This window comes from Rhipicephalus sanguineus, chromosome 8 (genome assembly GCF_013339695.2).
Source record: "Rhipicephalus sanguineus isolate Rsan-2018 chromosome 8, BIME_Rsan_1.4, whole genome shotgun sequence".
NCBI lineage: Eukaryota > Metazoa > Arthropoda > Arachnida > Ixodida > Ixodidae > Rhipicephalus > Rhipicephalus sanguineus.
Genome location: NC_051183.1, coordinates 44,869,829 through 44,889,769, shown reverse-complemented (window position 1 = coordinate 44,889,769; position 19,941 = coordinate 44,869,829). Strand labels below are relative to the sequence as shown.

Genomic DNA, 19,941 nt, shown 5'->3' with positions numbered 1-19,941 from the left:
CACTGCATGTGTACTCCTGCGATACAGGCGTCATATCAGATTAGCGTCTGTGGTTCCAGTGTTGGCTCCACTTTTATAGCAGTCTAATAAACATTACATTTTGCTCCTACCGGACTCAACAAGCTGCATTGAAGCATTGCTCGACCACAGTGGAATACATTAACGAAAGTTACGCGTGATATTAGCATGAATGGACCATAAAGTGGACTTCATTTCGACAATACTGACGTATGTACCCGAACGTGAGGGCTCAAGTTTCGTCTAACCATAAGTTACCCTTTAAATGCCGGTGTTGTCGACGTGCCTGGTAAGCCCACGATGTGCACATAGGTACTATACATACAAAAACACGTCGATCTACCTCGTAACGCTTGGCTCAAAGCCATGAAACCGATTCCCACAACGCCTGGGATCAGCTGAATGTTTCACTTGTTGTAAGGCTATATAGCACCGGGATTGGCCGATATGTTAGTTTTGTCGTGAAAAAAAGACAGTATGCAAATAAATGGGGTTATTTGTGCTACAACGCAATACCATGTGGCATACAGCCACAACTTAAAACAGCCTGGCTGATTTAGAATCGCTACAAAATGATTGGACTTTTCAGACATTACAGTCTCGCACCAAAGACAGTATTGTCAAAGCCCCTACAGTGTGCTTATCACAGCCATATAATGACGCCTGCTACAACATGCCGCAAGTGAATGGCAAATTAAAGATGTTGTTGATGAGACGAAACAATGCGGAAAAGAATATGAAGCGCTTTGGGCTTGCATTGTAAGTTTTCTGATGAACCTGGGTAAGATATATGATGCTGTCCGGCATTGCTATTTTATATGAACATTGTTCCCATAAGACTATGATATTACGTACTTCGCCCAACATTTGGGGGGAATATAAATGTTGGACCCCAGCTATACTTGAGCCGACAAATAATTTTCGGCACTCTTTATTTAACTTTGGACTTAAGTTTCCCGCTTGCATATTATATTGCTTGTGCAGAAAGTAGGCCTTCAGACGTCGCAGTGCAGTTCCTGAAAGAAAAGAAAGCAGAAATGAAGGCGTTGACCATTTTCCTGCTGCAGGTAGTCATGGATGTTTTATGGTGCACAGCAAGTACTGCAGCGCTTAGCAACACATTCCGCATACTCGTCACCAAAGTGCACGCCTGCTCATTCTAAAGTGGAGCTAAAGGTTTGCAACAATACCATTTTTACCGTAATAAGAATGACGAACTTTTATGTACCTGAACAACTATATAATTAAGATGTGCTTCGTAGGCCAGGAGTGCAGATTAATTTTGATTACCCGGAGTTCTTTTCCGCGCAGGTATAACTCAGTAAACAGGTGCTTGTTTTTTCGCATTTCGCCCCTATCCAAGTACGCTCGTCCCTAGACAGAATAGACCATGCCTTCTCTACAGGCCCGTATAGCCAGGGGGGGGGGGGGCTAGGGCCCCGCCCCCCCCCAAATTTTGGTCAAGTAGGTGTTTCTACCAAAAATAAATAATAGAAATAAGTGTTTTTCTCAAGCAGTCAAGGTTATTCGCATGGCCCTTCTCCCCCACCCCCTTCCCCGAAAAAAAATTCCTGGCTACGGCGCTGGTTCTCCAGCTTAGCTACGCGACACATTGAGTTCTGAGATACCATGGCGGGTGAAATTCGTAAGTGCAGTGGCAGGCGAACTTCGACTGACTTGAAGCGACGTCTATATTTCTATAGGCCCTCTACATTAAACACTCGCACGATACTAAACGTGATTAGCAATTCTTCAGCTACCACGCAGTCACTGACCTACCGGCGTATAAAAGAGCTGACGGCGGTTGACAATACAGACATGCGCGCATGCGTGCGCACGTGAGCGCATTGTATATGTAAAATCTTGAGCGAAACCAGACGGTACAACGAATTCGTGTTTAATAAACATCTTGCTGTTAAACATTGCTCATGGTTATTGACAGCGTCATGATGCAAATTATTACGTAGAATTAGCCGGATCCATACCTAGGTAGCAACCTCTCCTCAAACACATTGAACGAAAACATCAAAGACTGCTTGTAATGCACGGATGTGAATGTGACGTAATCAATTGATTTCACAAGGGTGGCTTGGGCTTGTTGGTTGTTCATGACAGTGTACTACCGGCGCGAAGACATCAGGACGAGAGAGAGGACGACACACTGCGCTGGATGTCGTCTTCCCTCTCGTCCTGGTGTCTTCGCGCTCGTAGTACACTGTAATGAATTGCACCTTTGGATTGGATTCATGCAACGCAAATGACATTAATGTAATGTAATCGCAATGAATTGCATTCATGTGACGTAATGAATTGCATTAATGAACAACTATACACTTGTGAACTGCGTTTAGTCGCATGTATTTTGAAACGTAATCTAAGTCTTCCAGCTCAGTTGCTCACTACTGTGCATAAGATAAGTCATAGGGTACCTTAGGCATTCGCTTAGGACGACCCCAAAAATAAATCCATGTTCTTTTTGTTATTGCTCTTTATCGTCTTCATTATCTTCTCAGTCGATCGTATTGATTTTCTAAACGTCGTGCTGTCATCACAGATGACGTAACTATGACGTAATCTGTAATCACGCAATAACTAGGATGGAATACTGAGTGATCACGTATTGATTTTGAATCCTTCGTGTTGACGCCGACGGTCACTTTTCGCTTCTCATGAGACATCTTAGGCATCCGCCGTAACCTTAATATACACGAAAAAGTCAAAAATGTTCTGAGAGAGAGTGACTTAACCTGGTGGCTCTAGTGCGGAAGCCTAATGGTATAACCACTACGCCGCAGGTGCATGCCTCGTCAGGTAGTACAGAACGTGTTTAAGAATGTCTCGCACGGAAGCATGGGCACAAATTGTTACAACTGGCATGTTTTAAACAAAAGTGCTGATTTCCTAGAGTATTGCCTCTTTGCAAGCCGGCGAGTTCAGAAGCTCGTGACGTTTTTGCGACTCTGACGAAGTCTCGCTGATTCGTTAATGAATTGAATGTTGAAGCACACATTCAAAAATAAACCATTCACTCGCAAAAAAGCGGAACACATGAATTGTGAGTATTAATGCTCACAATCGATGCGTTTCGCCTTCTTTTAACGACATTTGTCGTTAAATTGCGTCTGCTACGGTCTTTAAAGCGAATCTTTCGTTGCTGACGCCACCGTATAGGTTTTAGGCCGATCGCAACCAACCGCAGGAATTGGTCAGGGATCGCCCGCAACTGCCCTAGGCGAATGGGAAAAAGCCAACCTGCGAATGCACAGGTGGGACGCTGACCACTGATGGAGAGTGCGGCGGATCACAACAGCGGTATATCGGCCGAGCTGACACGCAATATATTCACCTGGAGGATGTGGTGCCGCGTTGCGCATGGTTTCGGCTGCCGGGAGTCGGAAGCCACATGGGTGCTCATATCTACGCCTGAAACGCAAGTATGGACACCCCAAACAAATGGTGCTGGTTCCTAGCTTGGCTTTGCGAACACAAACAAGGTGACTTGCTCGCAAAGGCGCGTGATAGTATATTGCCACGTGCGTTTCTTTATCACTTTTGCTGTATTCGGTTTTCGGCCACAAAGACTGTCGGCAACGCTCAGCGCGAACCGCGCCTCATTGTTCGAGACCCTTCGCGATCATTGTAGATCGTTTTGTTAAGATTGCGCGCAAGACGCGCACACTCGAGCTTATTCTAGAATTTGCAGGACAGCCAGCGATAACGCTGGAATATTCGACGGCACATGTTTAAATGCCGACGCGCTTCACCGCTTGTCAGTTGATCGACGGACGACGCCCTGTTCGCCGCTATCTTTGTACAGCGTGTATTGCTGTAGTTCGAGTTCTCATTTTCCGGCCACAAGTTCGGCCAAATAAACAGTTTCATCCTGCAAACGCTGACTGCTGTCTTCGTCGACGTCACGACCACGTGACATCTGGTGGAGGTGCTGCTTCTTCCATGATCCGGACGCCCCCGCGAAGCGCTGACCCAAGCCCAAGCCGCGAGGAGGACGACAGCAAAGAAAACCCGGATCGTCGAACAAGCCGCAGGCAGAAGGGACTGCAGCCAGAGCACGGGCTCCTTCCCGAACAAACCAGGCAGCCCAAGGTCCCAACACCCACCGCAGCGACGATGACCGACCCCGTGCAGCCTGCGCCGATCCTACTCCGGCAGCCGAAGGAGCCGCCAACCTTCCGCGGGTCGTCATTCGAAGACCCGGACACCTGGCTCGAGACTTTCGAAAGGGTCTCAAAATTTAACAACTGGGACTCCGAGGACAAGCTGCGGCACGTTTACTTTTACCTTGAAGACGCAGCAAGGACCTGGTTCGAGAACCGGGAGTCCACTCTTCGAACTTGGGACGCCTTTCGGAGCGCTTTCCTGCAGACGTTTGCAAGCGTCGTCAGAAAAGAAAGGGCCGCAGCCTTGCTGGAGACACGGGTGCAACTACCAAACGAAAGCGTGGCCATCTTCGCAGAGGAAATGACCCGACTGTTTCGCCACGCTGACGCTGCCATGCCCGAGGACAAGAAAGTCCGCTTCCTCATGCGAGGGGTAAGGCAAGAGCTCTTCGCTGGGCTGATACGGAACCCACCCTCGACGGTCCAAGAATTCGTCTCAGAGGCAACCACGATTGAGAAGACGCTGGAAATGCGTAAAAGTCAATATAATCGCCGATTGATTCAAGACAGCCCAGCTGTTCATGCCCTCGGCTCCGACGACCTGCGTGAAACGATCAGAGCGATCGTGCGGGAGGAGCTTCGCAAGCTCTTACCTTCGGCGCAGCCTCAAGTGGACTTGATCGCAGATGTCGTTCGATCAGAAATCCAGCAGTCCCTGGGCAACCTTGAACCGCCACTGCCTCAGCCGCAAGCCATGAGTTATGCTGCTGCAGCCCGACGCAACGCCGCCCCTCCTCGCCCGCGTCAAGACGCCGCGCCGCCGCAGCAGTTCCGACGTCAGGCACCGCCGCCACCACCACCGACGCCATACCGCCCGCCGACAGGACAACCATGCGCCCCTCGAAAGACCGACGTTTGGCGTGCCCCTGACAACCGACCGCTCTGCTATCATTGCGGGGAAGCCGGCCACACATACCGCCGCTGCCAGTACCGACAGATGGGGCTTCGAGGATTCGCCGTCAACGCGCCGCGCCCGCAGCCAGGCGAACGGCCTCGGGACATCGACGACTACCTCACCGGAACACACTGGCAAGAACGACGACCTTCCCGCTCGCCGTCGCCCGGCCGCTACATGTCTCCGCACCGCCGGCAGTACACTGGCCCAAACCGGGGCCGGTCACCTAGCCCGTATCCGGAAAACTAAGGGCAGCAACCGATGGAGGTGCGGTTGCTGTACGACGAACTACCGAAGATCCTCCGCCGCCGACGACGACGCCGCAACGAAATCTAAAGAACACGCCGCAAGACGAACGAAGCCCTGACGTCGAAACTTCACGGCCTGAGGAAGAACTGACGACGCCACGTCGAAGCAGCGGAACAAACCGACGCAGCCGTGACCCGACGCCGCGACCCAATTGCAACGCAAGACGACGAACTAACGACCTCGACGTTCTCATTGACGGCCACAACGTCACCGCTCTCGTCGACACTGGAGCCGACTATTGCGTCATCAGTGGGCCTTTCGCCACGAAGTTGAAGAAAGTTAAGACTGCTTGGGAAGGCCCCGAAATCCGTACCGCTGGAGGCCATCTAATAACGGCGTCTGGAGTCTGCACAGCAAGAGTTACAATCAATAATCGCACGTATCCTGCGAGTTTCGTAATCTTGCAACACTGCTCCAGGGACGTCATACTTGGCATGGATTTCTTAAACCATCATGGCGCCGTCATTGACTTAAGAACCAAGTCGATAACCCTATCGTCGGACAAAACGACACCGCCGGATACGAATCCATGTCACCATGCCCTGAACGTGCTCGAGGATCAAGTTACCATCCCGCCTCGCTCCAGCATTATAATTCCCGTCAGCACCGAAAAAGCTGAAGACATCGAAGGTGTCATCGAGAGCGATCAGCGTTTGCTACTAGACCGCGACATTTGCGTTGCAAGGGGCATTGCTCGGTTGCATGAAGGAAAAGGAAGCGTGATGCTAACGAACTTCAGCCAAGAATACAGACACCTGAGCAGGGGCACGACGATTGCATACATCGAAGAAATCTTGGCCGTCAGCGATGCGTTTGCCTTTTCAGACCATGACGAAGCTACGACGACTACCCCAACACCTGAGCCACCCTTCGACGTAAACCCAAGTCTTCCCGCTCGCCAACAGCAACAGCTTCGATGCCTTCTGCAGAAAAACAAGGACTGTTTCTCGTCGTCATCGCGGGTCCGACAAACGCCCCTTACTAAGCACCGCATTATAACAGAAGAAAATGCTCGACCACTCCGTCAGAGTCCCTACCGGGTTTCGACACGGGAACGGGAGGCCGTGAAGAAACAGGTGGACGAAATGCTACGCGACGACATCATCCAGCCGTCGAAGAGTCCGTGGGCATCCCCCGTGGTGCTAGTGAAGAAGAAGGATGGGACTCTCCGTTTTTGCGTCGATTATCGTCGCCTGAACAAAGTCACGAAGAAGGACGTGTATCCCCTTCCCCGGATAGACGACACCCTGGATCGATTACACAACGCGAAGTACTTTTCGTCGATGGACCTCAAGACCGGTTACTGGCAAATAGAAGTCGACGAGAGAGACCGAGAAAAGACTGCCTTTATAACGCCAGACGGCCTGTTTGAGTTCAAGGTCATGCCTTTTGGTCTTTGCTCGGCACCTGCGAATTTTCAACGGGTTATGGATACAGTACTGGCCGGCTTGAAGTGGCAGACATGTCTCGTGTACTTGGACGACGTCGTTGTGTTTTCCTCAAACTTCGACGAACACCTTCGGCGCCTTGAGGCTGTACTTCAAGCAATCAAGACCTCCGGACTCACTTTGAAGCCTGAAAAGTGCCGCTTCGCGTACGAGGAGCTCTTGTTCTTGGGTCATGTGATCAGCAAGGATGGTGTTCGCCCGGACCCGCGGAAAACAGCTGCCATCGCTGACTTCCCGACGCCCACCGACAAGAAGGCCGTACGCCGTTTTCTCGGCTTGTGCGCCTATTACAGACGTTTCGTCAAGGAATTTTCACGGATCGCCGAGCCACTGACGCAACTCACGAAGGCCGACGTCGAATTCAGGTGGGAAACGTCGCAAGTCCAGGCATTTCAAGAATTGAAACGACGCCTGCAGACGCCTCCGATACTTGCGCATTTCGACGAGCACGCCGATACGGAAATCCACACCGACGCAAGCAGCGTAGGACTCGGCGCCGTCCTTGTGCAGAAGACCGACGGATTGGAAAGGGTCATCAGTTATGCTAGCCGGTCGCTATCAAAGGCAGAAATCAACTATTCCACAACAGAAAAGGAGTGCCTGGCCATCATCTGGGCTACATCGAAGTTTCGCCCCTACATCTACGGCCGACCCTTCAAAGTTGTGAGCGACCACCACGCCTTGTGTTGGCTAGCCAACTTGAAGGGCCCTTCAGGTCGCCTCGCGCGGTGGAGCCTAAGACTTCAAGAATTCGACATTACCGTCGTTTACAAGTCCGGAAGAAAACACTCCGACGCCGACTGCTTGTCTCGTGCCCCCGTCGACGCACCGCCGCAGGACGACCACGATGGTGACTGCTTCTTGGGAACCATAAGTGCCGACGACTTCGCTGAACGACAGCAAGCCGACCCGGAACTCAGGGGCCTTGTGGAATACCTCAAGGGCAGGACCGCCGTTATTCCAAAAGTATTCAGGCGGGGATTGGCGTCATTTCTCTTGAAAAACGACGTCCTCGTAAAGAAGAACTTCTCTCCGGCCCGGGCCGACTACCTCATCGTTGTTCCTTCGGCACTGCGACCAGAGGTTCTGCAGGCCTTGCATGACGACCCGACGGCTGGCCACCTCGGCTTTTCCCGCACGCTCGCGAGGATACAGGAAAAATACTACTGGCCACGCCTTGCTGCCGACGTCGCCCACTACGTTAAGACTTGCCGAGATTGCCAGCGACGGAAGACACCGCTGACTAGGCCAGCGGGACTTCTGCAGCCAATCGAACCACCTCACCGGCCGTTCCAGCAAATCGGGATGGACCTACTGGGGCCGTTCCCGACGTCGACTTCCGGCAACAAGTGGATCGTCGTAGCAACTGACTACCTCACCCGTTACGCCGAGACAAAGGCCTTGCCCAAAGGCAGTGCCGCCGAGGTAGCCAAGTTCTTCGTGGAGCACATCGTCTTGCGTCATGGCGCCCCAGAGGTCCTCATAACAGACAGAGGTACCGCCTTTACTGCGGAACTAACTCAGGCGATCTTCAAGTACAGCGAGACGAGCCACCGCCGCACCACCGCCTACCACCCACAGACCAATGGCCTCACAGAGCGTCTAAATAAGACCATCGCCGACATGCTGGCCATGTACGTCGACGTTGAGCACAAGACGTGGGACGCCGTCCTTCCGTACGTGACCTTCGCTTACAACACGGCCGTCCAAGAAACGACGCAGATGACGCCGTACAAGTTGGTCTACGGAAGAAGCCCGGCGACGACGCTCGACGCCATGCTACCCAACGTCACCGACGAAGACAATCTCGACGCCGCCGCTTACTTACAGCGCGCCGAAGAAGCACGACAGCTCGCCCGCCTACGGATCAAGAACCAGCAGACGAGTGACAGCCGCCGCTACAACCTTCGACGACGCCACATGGAATACCAACCCGGTGACCGTGTATGGGTATGGACGCCAATACGCCGACGGGGACTCAGTGAGAAGCTTCTTCGACGATACTTCGGACCGTACAGGGTACTTCGACGCCTCGGCGCACTCGACTACGAGGTTGTCCCTGACGGCATTACGAACTCTCAGCGGCGCCGTGCACGACCTGAAGTCGTCCATGTCGTGCGCCTCAAACCATATTACGCACGTTAGCGAATCTGAGGACTGTCATTTTGCTTTATTATTGTGCTTTCTTTCTTGTGCTTATTGTTTATATTACTTTGTTGCTTTATTCTTGTTATTTATTGTTGCATGCATTGGCCTGTTCTGTTTAAAGCATCGGGACGATGCTTTTTCAGAGGGGGGCATTGCCACGTGCGTTTCTTTATCACTTTTGCTGTATTCGGTTTTCGGCCACAAAGACTGTCGGCAACGCTCAGCGCGAACCGCGCCTCATTGTTCGAGACCCTTCGCGATCATTGTAGATCGTTTTGTTAAGATTGCGCGCAAGACGCGCACACTCGAGCTTATTCTAGAATTTGCAGGACAGCCAGCGATAACGCTGGAATATTCGACGGCACATGTTTAAATGCCGACGCGCTTCACCGCTTGTCAGTTGATCGACGGACGACGCCCTGTTCGCCGCTATCTTTGTACAGCGTGTATTGCTGTAGTTCGAGTTCTCATTTTCCGGCCACAAGTTCGGCCAAATAAACAGTTTCATCCTGCAAACGCTGACTGCTGTCTTCGTCGACGTCACGACCACGTGACAATATGCAAACACGACAAAACCTGACAGTTCGAGCCGCCGAGCAAGAATGACTCCTATATGCCGGGAAGGGAAGCTTTGCTGTTTATAAATTTCGGACGAGCACGTTAGATCTCCCGTAATTTTTTATAGACTACACTGCCTCCATTTAGGAATGCTGAATATCCGGTAAGGTGTTTGAAAGCACGCCCTGTAGAATTTTAAAAAGAAAGCAGAGCATGAGCACTTGAAGATGACGGGGACATCTTTACTTACAGGAGTTGTTCCTTTAGCTTTTGCTTTTGTGATGGATGAACTCCTCCAGAGTTGAAGATAATGCCGAAGCTGTGAAATGAATGCGCAAACATTAACAGTTTACCAAAGAAATTGTTCTGAAGCTACTTATCCAGAAGTTAACATTAACAAATCTATATTTCAAAGGGAGGTGGTCATCGGTGTTATTCTACGCGATACGGAGTATCCTAATAGCAGTAACTTAATTTTATGTCACGATTTCTGTACGCTGTCACACGCATCTTCACAAGCTTAAACTCGTATGTTAGCGTGTTAGATTTTTAGGTTGTTTTTGGACCTGAACATGTATGCAGTCCTGAGCTAACTCGTATAGGGCAATATTTCTTAACGAATTAGCATAAATAATAATCACAAATTTATCACACTATGTTTCGGTTGTTGGATTCAACTCCAGAAGTTTTGTCACCGTCATATTTCCCGAAGAGAATAGGAATAAACGTATACTTACATGTCGAATAATGCGTAGATCGTGAGCATAAAATCCCTCATGAGATACTCATATGTGACACTTACAACCGCGGCAGATGGGTGCCAAGTACAAAAAGTATTCATTGTCGCTAGGTCTGAAAGGAATGGGAATAATAGTATAAATGAGTTTTCAAACAAGTTACTTTCTCGATGCGCATGTGTTATTAAAAATATTTAAAAAAAGTAACACCGTTTTAGAACTTGCTGCCTAAGCTTGCGCTTAATAAGAAAGATTGGAGGTTTCTGTTATGAGCCGCGGCATCCTTAGGCAGCAACACTGAAATTGCCTGAACAGTTGCAATGAAACCGCGACAACTCTGTGCAGCCATTTTACTTGAGAACATGGAGCATGACAGGAAGATGTGTTTGATTCTTTGTAAGTAAATACTTGGGTATGCAGAAATAATGAACCAAGAATCATTTCATGCTAGTTTCTTGAATAACGTATATGCCACATTTGCACGCCTCACACTCTACGACTAATTATCGGTTATCTTTATCGGCTGCATCTAAGTGTTGCATCTAAGGCTGAATCTAAGCCAAAACTGATGTCGCGATAGGCTGCTCGCCCTGCCGTACTCAAATACATTGTTTTCCTGTTCCTACCCATTTGAATAAACTTGTGACAAAGGGTCGTTGTAGTGTTAAATTGGGTCTCACCTCTTCACTTTCTCGTGTTTTGACAGGGGGTGTCATATACGTCGATTTACTTCTGATCCTCACTGCTGTCACATCGTCACATTCAATATTTCAATGGAATGGAAAGCAGGTGCTGCAGCAGTTATATAATTTTTTTTCTACGTTATGGCATATTCTGTTGGTATGTCACGTAGCGCATCAGGTTGTGACGGTGGTGCGATTGCCATAAGTACCATTTTTAGGTATAATAGAGTTAAATAAATAAACAGTAGGGGCACTGCAGAGAAGGTAATAATTATAATAAATATGAGAACCTTCGGCCTACAAAACAGCAAATAGATCAGCAATACAGTAGTGATGTCCTCTTTTTAGCAGAATCTACCGTTTCTGCGATAAGAAAAGTAAGGGAACAAAATAGAACCAAAGCCGTCATTGAGCGAGAAGTACTGAGGTACATTGATAAAGGGGGTTTATATTGTAAAGGCATTTATCGGATGCTGGCGTATGAGCCGACTGATATTTCAACCAACGGCTCGATTCACGAACTCAGAGCAGCTCGCTTACACAAATCCGCGACGTCTTCAATATAGCTAGTGAATGATTTGCCCGGCTCCTGAGCTCGTTCCCGCAAGCACGATTCTTCGCATCTTGCGCACGGCTAGGCGACCAAGCACGGCAAATACTGACGCCTTGAATGCGGTCCATATCGATATTTCTGTCTCGTGGTTGGCGTACCGGAGGCTGGCCACGCCAGCGAGGTAAATGAGGACGTGGCACAGCTTCGCGACATCTTCTCAGTTGTGCAGAACGCTTGTTTGTTCGTACGTCGACAGCCAGTACTGCACGTCGTTGTCGTCTGTGTCATCGAAGACAGCAGGGTCCTTGTGGCCAGGCGGACCAGAGCACGCGACGGATGGGGCAGGAGGCTTCTGCTGGGACGTCTGTTGAGATGCGTCTTGAGACATGATTGAGTGGATGGTACGGGATCGAAGTTCGGGCATAAGTTAGAGAGTAGCACTATCCACCACTTGTAAAGGCGTTTATAATGGACGCTGGAGTAACAGTCAGTGATGGCAACCCTAGGGCTTTATCCCTCAATCTAGGGATCTTCTGTCTATTTCAAGGATTTAGCGTTTTCTATTGAATCGAGGGATTTTTGTAAGGCTCTGGTTTATGTTACATTACGCGGCCTAGTGACAGTCGTTACTGAGTAATCAAGCTTTTTCAATTAGAAATGCTATAAAAAGGACCATTTTTGCTGTTTGGTGTCCTTCATATAAGGGAACATTGGTGTTCTGCTGGCCTGAGTAAATGTGATAGCAGTTCTGTGACTGGAGATTATTATATGCTCAATATTTGGGGGAAATGAAACTTTGTCGTGGTAAGTGTTTAGCATGCACGCGCGTATCATCATGAGCGCACTGTGTAATTGCTGCTCTTTCTCTTTTCTCTTTTAGGTCACATGAAGACGTGCCAAATTCACGCTCGCCGCGTGCTTCACAGAGCAAAGTCTCCATGTCAAACAATTTCTGGACCCGGAGACATTGAGAGAAAGAGATCGGGAGTAGGACGGACAATTGGGCGAGTTGGTATAGATTCATCATTATGAATTCATACCCACTCATATTATCTACGAAGAAATGAAAAGACTGCCCGTGTGTTTTCATTCGTTCTCTCGCGCTGTTTTGATAAGCGCGAAAATAGCGAGAAAAATATTTGGCCAAATGGGAAGCTGATTGAGAGTATACAGGATGGTTATCAGCCAGTTCTTCATCGTTATCAGCTGTCGCATCAACAAAGTGCACATAATGCCTTACAGATGTGTAGCTGGTACTTCGCTTCACCGCAGAAGGACGAATAATGGTGTTGTGGGTGCTGCTCAACTTCACAAAAATTATGATTTATGGCGTAGTGGTTACCTTGCTAGTGTACTTCTATTAGTAGCCCCAAGAGAGTTTACAACGGACTCTAGAAATGCCACTCTTCCAGCTTTCGCTGTGACTCTGCGCGCTTTCCGCGCATGCCTGGGGTGTTCTTTGCCTAATATGTCAAAATTACAATTTGTTATATTGTTTCCACGTTATATTTGTAGTACCATACATGGTCGAATTCAGCAAAGCGATTTGGCTTTGTGCATCACGATAATGAAGATTGTAGAGCAGTACTGATATCACATAGAACAGAACGCTTGCGGCAGCTGTAGGCATTTAGCATAATAGCTTTCGTTCCCACGCGATGTATTTTATAATTAAACTGATTGGTCATGTCTTCTGTGATATACTGATATACAGCTTGCGCACTCGCTGTACCTATATAAACTTTAAAACTTGTGGCGTAAAAGAGTGAGTAATATGGAAAGAAATATTGAAGGTTTTCTAAGCGTAAGAACAATGGCGGATGGGGCATACGAGCTTGCACTGCACTGACAATATTCACCAGTAGTCAAAGTAGTTGTGACAATGAGAAGTTTTCCGCCCTGAGTAAATGACTACATTTACCTGTCATGTCATGACCCTGGTGCCGCAGATATTAGTGCTTGCTTGAATAATTCAATTCAACCGTACATGGTGTTTGCCTTCAAATAAATATATACTCCACTTAACGCGAGCAGCAGTCCCCTACGAACCCGGTAGACATGGCAGTCTCGAACCGCGAAGCGCGATGGGAGGCGGCTGTGCTCAGCCACGACCTTGCCGATCAACTGTGGGCCGTCCGGCACCCCCAGGATGCCGCCCGGGTCCAAGGACTCGAGGCCGTCACCTAGGCCGGGGTGCTTGTATCCCCACACCGCTCAATGACGCCGGACATGTTCAATAAAGTTTTTACTCACTCCACTGAACGCAGCATGCATAAGAGGAATAAAAAAATAAATTACGGAAATATCTCACTGAAATTTATGAAAATATAACAACTTTAAAGCTTCTGTTACCTGTGATAACGGGCTCTTCTATCGTAGCCTTGTACCTGAAATTTGTGACTGAAAACTGTCCTCCATGGTGGTACTCGCACGACTTAAACAACGCAGACCGGAGACACATTGTCACGAAGTCGTGCGAGCACACCATGGACGACAGTTTTGACGTACAGGTTTCAAGGCTCGCTGCAGCCGGCTTGCCTTCGACGGCCTTAAAAGGTGTGTGCGAATCTTTGGTCCTGAAGTTCAACATATACCTGATTTGCATATGAAGCATTTCGTGTGATTGCATTTCATGTGATTGCTTATACCGCAGGCAGCCCGAGGCCGTGCAGAAAAAAAATACCATTGGTTCTGCCTTACATGCACAAGATTGCCCACAATTCGAAAAAAAATAAAGTTGCAAAGAACTATGACGTTCCAGTAGTTTTCTCGGCACCCAACAAGCTCTCGAAGCTTCTTGCCGGCATTTCTTCGCAAGAAGCCAAGCTTTCATGCGAAAAGAAGCACGCCCTGCAAATTCTGCGTTGCGTGGTGGACGTTGTTTATCAAATTTCGTTGAGCTGGGGCAAGTCCTACACATGCCAAACCGGCCGCAGCGTTAGTGATCGCCTTATGGAGCATATATTATCGATTACGAATGGTGTAGGTTCACACCTGTGGTTCGATTTCGCTTCGTGCGGCTGCGCACCACTCTTCAGAGAAGCGCGTCTGATAGCAAGAAGCAGGGAAACGTTGTCACGTGAAGTGCTTCGACCATCGTGTACCACACGCAGAAGAAGGGGGATGAGGCGTCAGTGTCCCTTCGATTTCTTTCTACAAGAGTGAATGCTTACTTTTAGGTAGCGCTGTGCGATAGTTTTCCTTTATTCTGCTATGCGATATTTTGCTTGCGCTGCGCTCTCTCTTGGTGCGCGTATCTGGAACTAAATATATGTGGGTGATTTGCTAAAAGTAAACTAGTTGAAGGTCTGGCGCCCTATCCTGTACTCTATCGCTTTTCTTGTTTCAGTTACGCCACAAATATTTCGTTACTCTAAACTGAGCGTCGTATGGCAAATTTAGGTGTAATATATTCTACACTTGCTTTCGATGTTTTTGTGAGGTTTGCAAAAAGCACTTCTTGGCGTGAAAACAGATTTCAGTGGACGTACATTGTAGACTGCGCTTCTTTTGATCCCCGCGACCATCGTACTCCATCAAGGTTGCACTGCAACGAAACAGACCACATGTTATCGTAAACAAGGCATGATACAGCAAATGCACACTGATTTGCATATGAAGCATTTCGTGTGATTGCTTGATTGCTTGCAAACTTCCTTAGTTTGGAATATTAGCCCTTAAGTCAATTATGACAGTGAGAATATTATATCCTCGAGAATGATAAGAAAATTGGGGCATCTGCGCACAAATGGTGCGAAAACAGTCGAAAGAGCGGAGCTGTCGGCTTCCTCTCCTCCTTTCTCTTCTGTGACCTTTATTTCCCTCTCCCACTCTTTGCCATATTGTAGTAAACATGGCTCTGCTATGTTTTACCCTCTACCCTCCTCCTTTCTCTCCTCACCGTCTTCTGTTCCCTTTCCTAACGCCTTCCTATGCTATATTATACATGGCTATGATATTGCCACGTGCATTTCTTATTATCACTTTTGCTGTATTCGGTTTTCGCCCACAAAGACTGTCAGCAACGCTCAGCGCGAACCACGCCTCATTTTTCGAGAAGTTTCGCGATCATTGTAGATCGTTTCGTTAAGATTGCGCGCAAGACGTGCACACTCGAGCTTATTCTAGGATTTGCGCGACAGCCAGCGATAACGCTGGAATATTCGACCGCCCATGCTTAAATGCTGACGCGCTTCACCGCTTGTCAGTTGATCGACGGTCGACGCTCTGTTCGCCGCTATCAGTGTATTGCTGTAGTTTGACTTTCAGTTTCCCGGCCACAAGTTCGGCCAAATAGAGAGTTTCATCTCTGACGCGCTGACTGCTGCCTCCGTCGATGTCACGAGCACGTGACATCTGGTGGAGGTGCTGTTCGTCCATCTTCCGGACGCCCCCGTCAGTACGTGAACCGAGCCCACGTCGCGGAGAAGACATCGAAGCCAGCTACGACCAGCGATCTAGCCGTAGGCAACAAGGTCTACCACCGGAGTACGGGCCTCTTCCTCTCTCTCTTTCTCTTTCTCTGTTTTGCTTTCTTTCTTTGATTGATCTGAAAGAAATCTGATCTGATTTGATCTTTCATATGGCTCCCATACATCCTTGCTCTGCTACCGTGCCTGCATAACCTAGTGGTTGAGATGTTGGCCTAGGACCGTGGGTACCCGGGTTAGAATCTCGCCTCGCCAAGCAGATTTATTTCGTTTTATTTATTTAGTATCCTCCTCTTCGCCCTTTCTCATCTTTCCCCCTCTTTTCGTTCCTCCTCCTCACTTCAAAGGGCACAGATTTCGCCAAAAGCTCGCCTCCCTCCTCCGTCTCGTCTCCTTGCCTAAACACTCTTCCTCTTACGAGGCTTTACTCTCTCCCACCCAAGGCTCTCACCTCCTTTTCCAGCGCCCTCCATCACTGCCCTTTGCTCCGATTTCTGCCTTTAACGCCTTTGCCTTCCCTTTAACGCCTTTGCCTGTACACTGTAGTTGGGCTTGCCCAATTCCTGTGGAGCATAGACGTCCGAGTTGTTTTAGGCGAACTGCAGACAGACGAAGCTCAAGCTTAAACAGCGCAGCTGTTAATATGCATAACTCAAAGAGGATGTGTTGTTTTTCGTGTGCTTTAAGGAAGTTTTTTATGGACTGTGGCTAGTGGATCTCGCACTTAATGTTACTAACGCCAACTAAAGAATTAACGTTGGAAAATATTTTCGAGGCGATCCTGGTTCTCGCAAAGAGACGAGTCCTGGGCGTAGCATTCGGAAACGTAAATAAATTTATTCCTTCAAAGTGTAAAGGGGCAGTTTGACTCTCGCTTGCAACCATACGTTCATATCACGTCAACAAAGTTAAGGATGGTAGCGTATTTCCTTACCTGGCCACACGGATTGAAAATTGACAGCTTGAGAAAGAGGAAGTCGTACACACGAACTGTTTTTTATGTGATAGCCCCTGAAACAAAAGTAGGGAGGGCTGCGCCGCAGCATCTCTTTCTAGCTTCGAACGTCTACTGTTCTACTTCAGAGTCATAAGTTACGACGGGGAAAGGGGGCACCACCCCCCAGGCTAGTCCGCAGGAACCCCGCTTCGCTTTCCGGTTCACATACCTTAGCAGCAGAACTTGGTGGCTGCATTTTCGTGCATACATGCAGAATAACAGTGCAATGAAGCTCGCTCATATGCTTCCAAATTCACATCAGTACAATTCCAGACTTATGTTGCGTTCTTCCCACTGAAAGCGCAGTTAGCACGCTTTTACTATCCGGCCCTGTTAACGCCGGTTGTGTCTCTCCGTCCTCCCCTCCGGGCAATTGAGAACCATACGCCTCTGCTCTCCTGAGCAGCATTTTAGCCCCGTTAATATGACTTACTAAAGGCGCGCTCTCCACTGAAGTGTCCTCACAGATGCATTTATACAACGTATACCTGATAATTCCTTCATAAGTGCAAATGTCTTTCTAGAAACATTCGGATACTGGCCACAAAGACGAATGTTTTCTGTTCTACTTGAGGATTTAATTCGCTCGATGTTGAGCAAAGTTTTAATTTGGAATAAAGGATGGCAGCACTTTTCAATTTTAATGTCACGCAAGGAAGAGTGTACCATTTCTTTGCAAGGTTGCTAAAGCTCAGTGATTTGGCTTACGCATACAAAAATTTGTCACATTTTACTCTACAATGATGGCGCTTGTCTCCAATTACGGTCATTTGTTTGTTTATTGATTATTATAACCACACCTATACCAATAGTGTTTGTACGTGAAACATGAACATAACAACAAACTACAGAATTGTTTTTTTTATTTACATGTACTCCTTTTTCAGCAATGAGAATATTTGTACTCACTTGGTATAGTAAAATGCAATATTTGTAGGTGGCAGAGTTTGATTAGGTTTTTCCATGATCAACTTTGCCAGTGTGCCAGAGGCATTAAGCTCTTTGAACTCTTTGTAGAAAACTTCAATGGAGTCGTCCTGTGGAAAAAATATTCTTTAGAGGATTCACGTTTCGTCGCACATTCTATGATGCAAGTTTTACTCCCAAATGATAAGGTCGCGACTGTAGCGAGAACATCAGTTTCACCTCACAACCGTATGTGAGATCGGTGGGCCAAAGTGGCTTCGCTGTTACCTTCGTTGTTGTGAGTAGCCGTGACATTTTCCATTATTAACATGGAGCCGCTTAAGATGCCGTTAGTCCGCGCAGAGCGAATAGAAAAGTATTATCAATATAAATCGCCACGCGCTCTCTTCGTCCTCTTAGAATAACAGAGAGCTGAGCTAGTTGGTACGTATTCATTCTAAAAAGACAGGGCGTGCACACACGGACACAAGAAAGAAGTCAGGACACTAAAAACGCTGGCGTTTGTGGTGTCCTTCTTTCTTGTGTCCGTGTTTGCACGCCCTGTCTTTTTAGAATGAATACGTCCCCTTATTGATCTTCTGCTTTACTCCCAGAACACGTGTGCCGATTTGTCCTGTGTGCGATGCAATAACAGTTATGGGCGAGGGAACGGGTAAAGAAAGCGAGAGAGAAAGACAGAGTTCGAAAGAACGAGAAAGATAGCAATTCTTGTCGAGGCGGGATTCGAACCCACGTATTGGGTTCGAAAGGTGAGCGTCGTAACCACTCGGCTTTCCAGGCACTAGGATAGGATGCCTTTGTATAGTATAGGCTAGCAAGAGGGTGGGAAAAGTAAGTGAGGAGGAGAGATGTCAAGGTGAGCAGGAGGGAAAGGAGGAGGAACGTAAATCATAACACAGAAAGAAAGATATACAGAGAAACAGAGAGAAAGAGAGGGAAGAAAGTCAGAAACAGAAAGAATCAAAGAAATAGAAAAAGAAATATAGATAGAGATAGAAAGAAAGAGAAGCAAGAAATAGAGAAAGAGAAAAAGAAATATAAGAAAGGGAAAGAAAGATAGAAAGTGCTAGAAATAGAAAGAATTACACAAAGAGAGAAATACAGAAATAGAAATAAACAGACACAAAACACATAAAAAATTGGCGAAGCTTGCATTACGTCGCGCAAGGCTTGAAAGAGCGAAAAAAGGACGATTCTAAGTACTAGTCTGGTTGCTCCTAGGTTGTTGCTAGGTCTGAGCTAGGTTAGTCTCGACACGGATGTACAAACTCCAGAACCGAGCGTTCAGATCTCTCATTGAACGACCCTTTATTTATTGCTGTTTTTGCCTCTCTCTCTTTATTTATCTTTCGAACTTTCTACTGCTTCACATCTGTTTCTCTCTCTGCTTCTTTCTCTGTTTATGTGCTTTACTTTCTTTCCCTTTCTATATCTTTCTCTGTATTTCTGTCTTTTTATGTTTTTATCCACTATTTCTCTCACTTTTTCTCTCTTTCTATAGCTGTCGCCTTCTCTTAGTTACCCAGTGGCGAGCAGTACGAATCGCCCACTTTCCGTGGCACATACCCGTTCATGATGATGATAGTTTTGTGATGGGCCGCACAAATTGCGGCTAGCTTAAACAGCTGCACTGGTGAAAACAGAGGCATGAGAGAAAGAGAAAGAAAGAGAGGAATCAAGAGAAACAAAAGAGGCCGCCCAACTGCTCGCTTCCTTAGGCTTGGCACAACTAGTGCGAAGCTGCCTGAATTTTTTTGTACTGGTATCTGTCGTTACCTCATAGCACAAATGCTGAGCTATCGGTGATCAGTTATAGTCAAGCCCTGCTTTTAAAATATATTTAGTGATTTAAGAAATCATTTGTATCAAGGAGATGTCATTACTGAGGCGGTGTCATTTTCTGCAAACCAGCTGGCCGGCAGACATTGCGCAAAGCGCAATCTTTACATTTTGTATATGTATATATTGTGAAGCAACGTTTAGAACCCTCAAGACTTGTTTATTGCCTCCAGTATAATCCCCACAGCCTAAACTCAAGCGGTGATGATGAGTATGTACAT

At 47.7% G+C, this 19,941-nt stretch overlaps 1 protein-coding gene across 3 annotated transcripts in view; it reads right to left on the bottom strand.

Annotated features, from left to right (window-relative positions):
• Positions 1 to 915: 915 nt before the first annotated feature.
• The window catches only part of LOC119401796 (uncharacterized), a 46,794-nt gene continuing 27,768 nt past the window's right edge, over positions 916 to 19,941 (bottom strand). For all 3 annotated transcript variants that reach the window (XM_037668772.2, XM_037668771.2, XM_037668774.2), the window contains 5 exons: positions 17,864 to 17,991; positions 15,019 to 15,074; positions 10,292 to 10,406; positions 9,805 to 9,873; positions 916 to 1,034 (listed from right to left, as the gene is read on the bottom strand). In XM_037668772.2, the coding sequence (XP_037524700.1) occupies positions 986 to 1,034; positions 9,805 to 9,873; positions 10,292 to 10,406; positions 15,019 to 15,074; positions 17,864 to 17,991 (417 nt within the window). In that variant the 3' untranslated portion in view covers positions 916 to 985. The remainder of the gene's footprint in view (positions 1,035 to 9,804; positions 9,874 to 10,291; positions 10,407 to 15,018; positions 15,075 to 17,863; positions 17,992 to 19,941) is intronic.